At 45.2% G+C, this 11,309-nt stretch overlaps 1 protein-coding gene across 1 annotated transcript in view; it reads left to right on the top strand.

Moving 5' to 3' along the window:
* Positions 1 to 11,309, top strand: part of GALNTL5 (polypeptide N-acetylgalactosaminyltransferase-like 5) — a 56,396-nt gene that overhangs the window by 39,763 nt on the left and 5,324 nt on the right. Inside the window, exon 8 of the mRNA XM_010857232.1 lies at positions 1,800 to 1,917. Within this exon, the coding sequence (XP_010855534.1) occupies positions 1,800 to 1,917 (118 nt within the window). The remainder of the gene's footprint in view (positions 1 to 1,799; positions 1,918 to 11,309) is intronic.

Raw genomic sequence — 11,309 nt, 5'->3', positions numbered from 1 at the left:
GCAGATGACACCATCCTTATGGCAGAAAGTGAAGAGGAACTCAAAAGCCTCTTGATGAAAGTGAAAGAGGAGAGTGAAAAAGTTGGCTTAAAGCTCAACGTTCAGAAAGCAAAGATCATGGCCTCTGTTCCCATCACTTCATGGCAAATAGATGGGGAAACAGTGGAAACAATGGCTGATTTTATTTTTCTGGGCTCCAAAATCACTGTGGTTGTTGATTGCAGCCATGAAATTAAAAGACGCTTGCTCCTTGGGAGGAAAGTTATGACCAACCTAGACAGCATATTGGAGAAGGCAATGGCACCCCACTCCAGTACTCTTGCCTGGAAAATCCCATGGGTGGAGGAGCCTGGTAGGCTGCAGTTCATGGGGTTGCTGGGAGTTGGACACGACTGAGCGACTTCACTTTCACTTTTCACTTTCATGCATTGGAGAAGGAAATGGCAACCCACTCCAGTGTTCTTGCCTGGAGAATCCCAGGGACAGGGGAGCCTGGTGGGCTGCCATCTATGGGGTCGCACAGAGTCATACACGACTGAAGCGACTTAGCAGCAGCAGCAGATAGCATATTAAAAACCAGAGACTTTACTTTGCCAACAGAGGTCCATCTAGTCAAGGCTATGATTTTTCCAGTAGTCATGTATGGATGTGAGAGTTAGACTATAAAGAAGGCTGAGCGCAGAAGAATTGATGCTTTTGAACTGTGGTGTTGGAGAAGACTCTTGAGAGTCCCTTGGACAGCAAGGAGATCCAACCAGTCCATCCTAAAGGGGATCAGTCCTGGGTGTTCATTGGAGGGACTGATGTTGAAGCTGAAACTCCAATACATTGGCCACCTGATGCGGAGAGCTGACTCATTGGAAAAGACCCTGATGCTGGGAAAGATTGAGGGCAGGAGGAGAAGGGGATGACAGAGGATGAGATGGTTGGATGGCATCATAGACTTGATGGACATGGGTTTGGGTGGACTGTGGGAGTTGGTGATGGACAAGGAGGCCTAGCATGCTGCGGTTCATGAAGTCACACGGAGTTGGACATGACAGCGACTGAACTGAACTGAACTGAGCATCACATCCCAGTGCAGAATACCACATGTTTCGCATCCCTTGGATTTCAGCTGTCCAACTTTAAAATGTAGACATGATTCTCAGGAATGAGTTGCATGTTGATCAACGATCAGAATACTAGCACTGTGGATAGCCCAGAAAAAGTCAATGTCTGCCAAATTCATATATAAAATATTTATCCAAGGGCTTCTGTCTATAATTTTATAGGTTGAGGAGAAGGTCATTTTCCTTGGATATTAGTCTTGGAAAATAATTTCTAAATGTGAGAATGACCTCATTGTTAGGGCTTCTAGCTACATTTATGAGGCTGTTTCTCAAGAGACTTTCTCCAGATCACTTCCCACATTTTCTAATAACTTTGATTGCAGGCTCACTTCTCCTTTAATGTTATCCTCTTTGTTTCACAAACTATATAAGTCAATTTCCGAACACCATATAGCCTGGCAGTCCTTCATCTTTGCCTCTATTTTAATTTAGCTAGAGTTGTGTGATCTTCTATGAGTTATATAACCTCTCTGAACCTTATTTCTCTCTGTAAGTCTGGGGAATAACATCACGGGCTGTCATTAGAATGAAATGAGTACATACTTCAATGTATCGGAAGATAATTGTGAAGCTAACATGGGTGTTTCCTAGTTTTTAACTGTTATCACTATATTCAATATAACTTTGGCCAGAATCCATAACGCCTGCACATAGGGAATTAATCTAATATCTGTGTGTCCTTTGTAGGTCACCTGCAATGGCTGGAGGAATTTTTGCTATAAATAGGCATTATTTTAATGAAATTGGACAGTACGACAAGGGCATGAATCTGTGGGGAGGAGAAAACTTGGAACTTTCACTACGGGTAATTCCAACCTTATGTTTCAATATTTACCTTTATACATAGAAAGTAAAATCTAACTTTAAGTCACATAATATGCTGTGGCAGCTATGGCGCTTCCCTACATGCGCATCAGGTGCTATTCAGGTGTCACATCAAGTCATTGATTTATGGGATTCCTTACAGAAATGGGCTTCCCTAGTGGCTCAGCTGGTAAAGAATCCGCCTGCAATGCAGGAGACCTGGGTTCGATCCCTGAGCTGGGAAGATCCCCTGGAGAAGAGAATGGCTACCCACTCCAGTATTCTGGCCTGGAGAATCCCTTGGATTGTATAGTCCATGGGGTCTAAAAGAGTCAGACACAACTGAGAGAATTTCACTTACAGAAATGGAAAGCCTTTCATAAAATATCGGGTTTTCTTACCTATGTTTTTACTAACATCAGACATGTTTAATTAATATGATATTTTTCATCTCTTTATGGAATCTCTTGGTAGTTGTAGCATGGTAGGAAAAAATACAGGATTAGGAGGGAGAGGACTTGGGTGTCACTAAATATGTGGGCTGAGTCAGGCCTCTGTTTCTCTATCTGTAAAATAAGAGGACTTGGTAGAAGATGTCTAAGTTGTCTCCTGACTCTTAAATCTTGACATACCTGCCATAGCATGGATGAAACTTGAAGACATTTTGCTAAGTGGAAGAAGCCAGATGCACATGGGGTGACTGAGTGAAAGTCGCTCAGTCGTGTCCGACTCTTTGTGACCCCAGGGGCTATACGGTCCATGGAATTCTCCAGGTCCATGGAGTGGGTAATCTTTCCCTCTTCCAGGGGATCTTCCCAATCCGGGGATTGAACCCAGGTCTCCGACATTGTAGGTGTGTTCTTTACCAGCTGGGTTCTCAGGGAAGCCCCAGGTGCAAATGACCATGTATTTATGAGTCCATTCATATGAAATGTCCAGACTAAGCACGTCCACAGGAACAGAATGTGAGTTAGCGGTTGCCAGGGGTGGGGGGAGGAGAGTGACTGCTGACGGGGACCAGGTTTCTGTTTGGGGTGGTGAAATGTCCCGGAACTCGATGGTGGCGAGGATTGTGCAACCTTGTGAAAATACTGAAGATCACTGAGTTATATATTTTAGAAGGGTGAATTTCTGGTGGTGTACGAATTATACCAATAGAAATAATAGATTTAACTTAAAAAAAAAAATTCTATGATATAAGAACACTAGACATCAGGGTGAGTCCCAGCCCTAACCCTCACTTGCTGTAAGACACTTAGAAGTGTCTTAGAAGCAGGTCATTCACTTTTCCAGTTCTAGATTTTCTCATCTGTTAAACTGTTATTTAGTTGCTAAGTCACATCCAACTCTTTGCAATCCCATGGACTGTAGCCCACAAGGCTCCTCTGTCCATGGAATTTCCCAGGCAAGAATACTAGAATGGGTTACCATTTTCTTCTCCAGGGATCTTCCCAACCCAGGAATTGAACCCGTGTCTCCTGCATCGGCAGACAGATTCTTTACCACTGAGCCACCAGGGAAGCCCACACCTGTTAAATAGGAATAAATAAAAATTCCATTCTCAGAACTGTATAACAATTTAATGTGGGGATTCCCTGGTGGTCCAGTGGTTAGGACTCTGTGCTTTCCCTTCCAAAGGACTGGGTTCAATCCCTGCTCAGGGAACTAAGATCCTGCAAGGTGCATGGCATGACCAAAAAAAAAAAAAAAAAGATTTAATGAAATAATTGGGGTGGAGAATAAGGTACAAAGTAGATATGCCTGGAGAGTCTGAAGAAGACACTAAGGTATGACAATTCAAACGTTTATCATTCATTTTTTGCATTTGACTGAATTCTAATAGATTTTTATAATGATCACTTTGAACTGTGCCTAAAAATGTGGGCTGTCAGCTCATCATCATTGCCCTTCACATTTTTTCCCTCACTTTTCTCTGCTTTGTGTCTTTTCTAACAGAGACAATCAGATGTAGAGAAAACTGCTTCCTTTATGAGAAAATTCCTATCCTCTCTGAGCTTTAGCTTCCTTAGAAGTGTGTGTGTGTTAGTCGCTCAGTCATGTCCAATTCTTGTGACCCCCATGGACTGTAGCCCTCCAGGCTCCTCTGTCCATGGGATTCTCCAGGCAAGAATACTGGAGCGGGTTCCCATTTCCTTCTCCAGGGGATCTTCCCAACACAGGATCAAACCAAGTCTCCTGCATCTTTTGCATTGCAGGCGAATTCTTTACCTGCCGAGCCATTGGGGGAAAGCCCTTAAGATAGTTATAGGAGCTGATACATAAGTGATGGCCATGTTGTTCTTACTTTAATTTTGTCAACCACCCTTTATATTCTCTGAGATCACTCGCAGAGATAATACTTTGAATTGTGTTTCTCTCAGCATGTACTTAGATGTTTATCAGATCTGCTTTTTGTGTTTTTCCAATTTTTTTTTCTGCTTTAGATTTTTATCTCCCTCTTCTTTTTTGGCTGGCTACTTTCTATATTTTTTAAAACTAAAGCCCGGACATCTTTTCTAATGCTTCAGATACCTTATTTTGACTATAGGGATATTTAGAGCAATGTATTCTTCCTCTAAGCCCCTATTTAGCAGTATCTTGTAAATTTATTTTCATTGCTTTTTTCCCTACTCATTTGTTCCACTCTCATCCAGGCATTATTTTTGTGACCCTCAATGCCTTTGGTACTTTTTATTGCTTGGTTGATTATTACTCATTTTATTACCTTGGGCTCTGAGAATGAAGCATATGAAAAATCCCCCCTTTTCAGGACCTAGTAACTTAATAAGCACATCCTTGTGTCTTGGAATTGAATCGATTTTGTGAATGATGCATCTTTGAAAACTGAGTATATTCCTTGCCTTGGCTTTACCTTCCCTCCAGACAGCAAATAACAGCTAACTTATTACCCAAGTTCACTCATGATTTTTGCTTCAATATTGTCAGCAACTTCATTCCTAATGGCGCTTTCATCTGTTTCAAGGATGCTTGGGTCTCACTTTTCATAAACAAACATGTAAATTAATAAATAGCTAGGCACTCTCTTGACACTGGTGGCCCCCTCTGCCCAAGTAACCCGATTTTTCCTAAGGAAGGATTAGATACATCTGCATCCACTTCATTTCTCACTCATTGCAGTGAATCACTGTCCGGAGACCCTCAGCATCTTCCCTCTGACGTCATTTCCAGGGCTGTCACCAGTTCCATATCTGTGTCCGCAGTGGACGGCTTTTGATCTTCCATGTGCTTGGGGCTACTGTAGTATTTGATGCAGTATGTGTGTGCTCAGCCGTGTCTGACCCTTTGCGACTCCATGGACTGTTGCCCACCAGCCTCCTTTTGTCCATGGAATTTTTCAGGCAAGTACACTGGAGTGCAGCCATGAAATTAAAAGACGCTTACTCCTTGGAAGGAAAGTTATGACCAACCTAGATAGCATATTCAAAAGCAGAGACATTACTTTGCCAACAAAGGTCCATCTAGTCAAGGCTATGGTTTTTCCAGTGGTCATGTATGGATGTGAGAGTTGGACTGTGAAGGAGGCTGAGTACCGAAGAATTGATGCTTTTAAACTGTGGTGTTGGAGAAGACCCTTGAGAGTCCCTTAGACTGCAAGGAGATCCAACCAGTCCATTCTGAGGGAGATCGGCCCTGGGATTTCTTTGGAGGGAATGATGCTGAAGCTGAAACTCCGGTAATTTGGCCACCTCGTGCGAAGAGTTGACTCATTGGAAAAGACTCTGATGCTGGGAGGGATTGGGGGCAGGAGGAGAAGGGGACGACAGAGGACGAGATGGCTGGATGGCATCACTGACTCGATGGACGTGAGTCTGAGTGAACTCCGGGAGTTGGTGATGGACAGGGAGGCCTGGCATGCTGCGATTCATGGGGTCGCGAAGAGTCGGAGATGACTGAGCGACTGAACTGAACTGAACTGATACTGGAGTGGGTTACCATTTTCCTCCTCCAGGAGATCTTCCTGACCCAGCGACTGAACCTGCATTTCTTGTGTCTCCTGCATTGGCGTGTGTGCTAAGTCAATTTCAGTCGTGTCCGATTCTTTGCGACCCCATGGACTGTAGCCTGCCAGGCTCCTCTGTCCATGAGATTCTCCAGGCAAGAATACTGGAGTGGGTTGCCATGGCCTCCTTCAGGGGATCCTCCCAACCCAGAGATCGAACCTGCATCTCTTATGTCTCCTGCATTGGCGGGCAGGCTCTTTACCACCAGCGCCACCTGGGAAGCCCCTGAAATGGCAGACAGATTACCTCTAGTGACCAGTCTTTTCCAGAAGTGTTCTTGGATTTTTAGAGCAAAATCCAAGAAAAAGGCATTGAGCTGTGTTCAACGCAAAATCCCCTTGCGTTGCTCCACTGTGCTCAATCTCCTTCCCAGGAATTTATTCTTCTGTGAATCTCTCAAACATGGCTGTTCCCAGGACTTTTCTTGACAACACTTGCTCCTCACCCCACGTGCTCTTCAGCGCTCAGGGCTGATATGGAGCCATTTTTTGCACCTGTGAGGCTGCACCCATTGTTAACCTAGTGCAATGTTTCCCTGTCTGCTAGGAAAGAACCTCTCCACTGAGCCAGCCAAATGCACTGAGCCAGCCACCTGCAGCCCACCACGCCAGCCTTCTCCGCATCTCAGGCTTCCCCCTCATGACCCAGAAACAAAAGGGATCCAAAGGGGTCAAAAGGAGAGCCAGGGACACCAGGATCTGTAGCAGCACGTCTCTTCTCCTTGGCCAGTGTCTGTGCCATCCCCTGGTTGATCCTTTTCTTAATGAACCTGCATCAGCTTCCCGTGGCTGTAACTGACACCTCTGTGGTGCTAAAACCCATGTCCCATTTTAGCTTTGGACTAAACGAAAGAGAGTCATCTCAGTTTTGGACTCTCCTGAGAGTTCAAGTGAAGTTCAAGGTTCAACACACCCGTCATCTAAGGAGTAGCTCTTGCATCAGGCCGTGCCACATACCCAGGCTGTGCTGGGTATTCAGAAGACACAATCCCCTTTCATTCATTCACTCACTCACTTATTCAACAATATTTACTGAGAAACAGTTATGTGCCAAGCACTGTGCTGGGTGCTAAAGTACAGCAGCCCTTAATGAGGAAGTGGTTTCGAACAGCATAAAGCTTCTGTTTTCTTTGGGATAGAGTGAGATGATTAGTTATTTAGTTGTATTTCTGATCACTGCGGTGAAGGAGAAATACAGAGTACTGTGAGGTCATATAGAAGGGGAACCTGGCCTTGTCTTGGGGGAGGGGTGTGTCTTCAGTGACTTCCCTGCAGAAGTGGCATGTAAGGTGAGATGTGAAGATATAAATGTATTTCGTTTTCCAGTTGTTATCATGTGTGACATGCACTGCTCTGAAATATTACAGATATTAGCTCACTTCATCCTGACAATAAATCTGGGAGGTAGGTACCCACATTGTCTCCTGTTTAATGGATAAACCAAGGCACAGAGAGGTAGTATAACTTGGCAAATTCACAGAACTCACAAGCAGTGTGCTCCAAACCTGTCCCTTCCTGGCTTGTATGATCTATTCAACTTCAGGTCTTAAGGCCCGCCCCCTCAGCCCCCCAGCTCCTGTTTACCCAGTTTCTAAGTCACTTCTCGCTAATGAATGAATGTGAAGTCACGCAGTCGTGTCCGACTCTTTGTGACCCCATGGACTGTAGCCTACCAGGTGCCTCTGTCCATGGGATTTTCCAGGCAAGAGTACTGGAGTGGATTGCCATTTCCTTCTCCAGGGGATCTTCCCAACTCAGGGATTAAACCCAGGTCTCCCGCATTGCAGGCAGACGCTTTGCCATCTGAGCCAGAGAAGCCCAGGCTTCTCAATAAGGCTGGCCATATACTGGATGCCTCCGATGCCCTGACCTTGCTTTAGTTGCCCCAAGCTCAGTGCTACCATTGCTTGTGGGAAGTGATGATTCGCTGGTGCCCTCAGAGCTACAGCTTCAATTCTAACCTCGGAATAAGTCTCAGAATCAGGCTCCAGATCGGTACCTCTGGTTCCCTGAGAGAGCAGACAGCCTGTGCCCTGCCCCAGCGCTCTAGCCCGCTGAACCCCAAAGGGTCAGGACACTGCTTCAGGGCCCAGGGCCCTGCTCTACACCTGGAGAACCACCCGCCTCACCTCCAGACTGGGCTCTTAGACCTGGACACCAGCTCAGATTCGGCCACAGTTGCTGCAGCCCGGGGAGGTTGTAGTTTCAGAGCAAACCACAAGCGGGTTTGTGCTAGAGAAGGGCTGAAGCAGGTTCTCCAGGATCTATACCATGAGGATTAGGCAAGCTGCTCAGCACCCAGGCCCCACTCAGATCAGTTACTTTTCTTGGCCCATCCGCTCAGAATTTCCACCCTGTAGGGGTTTCCCCAAGTCCCTCTCTGCTTGCTCCACCTGCTGATCCATAACCTTATCCAGATCACATTGGCATGACTAACGAATGCAAGTGATACCAATTCTTGCCCCTTCCCAGTTCCTTCTCCTGAGTCATAAGCTTCTGTGACCAGTCGCCTACACATTACCATCATAAGAATGTCCCATAGGTATGCTGACCAGCTAGGTGGGTGCTGAGAGAAAGGGATGTCAAGGACAGCCCAGTTATCAGCCAGCTAATGCTATGATGATGCTTGTTACAGACCAGCTCAAAACCAGGCAATTCAGAACAAGAAGCATCTACTTTCTTCTTTGAGATGTCTGTGGGTCGGCCAGCATGGCTCTGCCTGGGCATTTACACTGGTGGGGCTGGTCTCTGAGTCTGCTCAGCTTTGCTGGTCATTCTACTGGCAACTCTGGGCATGTTCTTATGTTGACAGTAGGAAGGCAAAAGTCAAGGGAAACCACACAGCCTGTCTAAAGTCTCCAGGGGCACTGTGTCTGCTCACGTTCCACGGGCCAAAGCATGTCAAATGGACAAGCCCAAAGTCAGTGTGTCAGAGCAATATACTCTGCCCCTTGGTGAGGGGTGGAGAGTGAGACAAGGTTTGCAGAACAGTATTTTCATCAATCACATCAAGTTTCTGGAATGAGCACAGCTAAGGGGATAAGAGGTCCCATTTACTTCCTTAGTGTATCAGTTTTTGCTGTGTACCAAACTGTCCCAAAAATACAGTGGTTTGAAACAATAAACAATTGTTGCTCCGCAAAATTTGTTGTGTTGCTAAAGTGGTTCTTTCGGTCACAGCCAGGAGGGTTGATTTTACTGGTGCTGCTTACACATCTGTGTTCATCTAGAGGGTCAGCTGGTGCTGGCTAGCATGGGATGGCCTCATTTACATGTCTGGACATTGGCCAGTGTCCAGTGTTGGGGCAGTGGAGATGACCAGACTGTTTGTCCCTCGTGGTTAGGCAGGCTAGAGAGGTTCATTCACTGTGAAGTGGTCACAAGGTTCCCAAGAGCAGCAGATCCCAAAGTGCTGCACACACTTTTCAAGCATCACCTTTGTTAATGTCCTGTTGGCCAAAGCAAGTCACAAGGCCAAGGCCAGTTTCAAGAGATGGAGAAATAAACCTCATTTCTTGATGATTGGAGTAGAGAGTTACATAGCAGTTAGATGGGCAGGTAGGAATGAAAAGCGTGTGTGGCCATGCTTACAATCTACCACACTTCACTACAGCAGAGACACTCTCATTTTACAAAACACAAACCCTAAGCACTTTACAAGTGTCAGATTATCTGATGTTCATAACAAGCCCGTGAGGCAGGTATTTTTTTTTTTTTATTTACTTATTTGGCTGTGTTGGATCTTAGTTGCTGCATGCAGGGCCTCTGTTGCTTTCCATGGAATCTCTCTTTTCAGTGCCCGATCTTTCTGGGGGCCTAGACTCTCTAGTTTTGTCACGCGGGCTCTCTGGTTGTGGCAGGCGGGCTCTGAAGTGCGCAGGCTCAGTAGTAAGGCCGGTTCTGTTGTTTTCCTCGTTTTACAGATGAGGAAACTGAGACACAAATGGATTGAGTAACTTCAGTAACTTGCCCCAAGTCACACGGCTCATGGGGGATTTGAACCACACAGAGTGGCCTCAGAGTTTGGACTCTGAAGTGTTAAACTATACTAACTCTATTTTTATGGATTTTTTTATTGTTAATCTATCTGTTTGGCTGCACTGGGTCTTAATTGCAGCACGTGGGATCTTTAGCTGTGGCTTGTGAACTCTGAGTTGTGGCATGTGGGGTCTAGTTCCTGGACCAGGGATTGAACTCAGACACCCTGCTTTGGGAGCGTGGAGTCTTAGCCACTGGACCACCAGAGCAGTCCCACTATACTAACTCTTGATGGGATATTCTCCCTCCTCACCATCCTCTTCCTCCTTCAATAATAATGGTAATACTGGGAGCTGGACAGACTACTTCTAGCAGTATATCCAAGAAAGAAAGCTGACCATCTCCTACATGGACAGTGAGCAGAACTACAGGCATTTCCAGATGGATCGTGTCCCTTTGACAATGAATCAAGAGGAAAAGAGCAACTGTATGGGTCCTATGAAAATTGGGCTAAATTGCAATTGCATCCTTAATTTGATTTTTTGAGAAAGTCTTTTAATATATGTTTGACTTTCACTCCCCCTTGATCGCTTTGGTTACTTGGCTTTTGTTTTCTATTCTATGCTCATAGCCAGATTTCTTTTTTGGTAAGAAACATTTCACACATGTAAGACTGTACCAACAATAATAAATACTTCTGTATCCATCCTAATTATTAAATGGATATTACTGATTTTCCAAATTTCCTTAAGATCTCCTGAAAAAGAGATTAAAACATTGCAGGTGACTGGTATCAGTTAGCTTTTGCTGCATAACAGCACCCCCAAGCAGTAGCTTAAATGATCAACTATTTAGCTCTCAACTGCAGGTGAAAAAGAGATTCAGAGAGGATATGTCTGATCAACAGCATGTAGCAAAGATGATAAAAGAACCTAAATCTTTGGACTTCTGGTCTAAGGGATTTTCTACTGTGTCATTCATTTTATTCTATTATTTTTTAAAAATTTTACTTATTTGGTTGCATTGAGTCTCAGTTGTGGCATGCAGGATCCTCTCTGTGATGAGCAGACTCAGTAGTTTTGGTGTGGGTGTGTGGGCTTAATTGCCCTACGGCATGTGGGATCTTAATTCCCTGACCAGGGATTGAACATGTGTCATCCCCCAACTGCAAGCTGGATTCTCAACCACTGGCCCATCAGGGAAATCACTTTGTGATTCACTTAAGAGTCTCATGCTCTACCAACTGAGTGAGTCAGGTGAAGACACTGGGGCGTGCATTCTGGAGAAGGCAGTCAATGTGCATTTTTGTAGACATTTTATGGGGATCAGTTCAGTTCAGTCGCTCAGTCATGTCCAACTCTTTGCGAACCCATGAACTGCAGCACACCAGGCCT

This window comes from Bison bison, unplaced genomic scaffold, assembly GCF_000754665.1.
Source record: "Bison bison bison isolate TAMUID 2011002044 unplaced genomic scaffold, Bison_UMD1.0 scf7180017864379, whole genome shotgun sequence".
Classification (NCBI taxonomy): domain Eukaryota; kingdom Metazoa; phylum Chordata; class Mammalia; order Artiodactyla; family Bovidae; genus Bison; species Bison bison.
The sequence above is the reverse complement of the archived record's forward strand: the minus strand, read 5'-3'. Positions and strand labels throughout refer to the sequence as shown.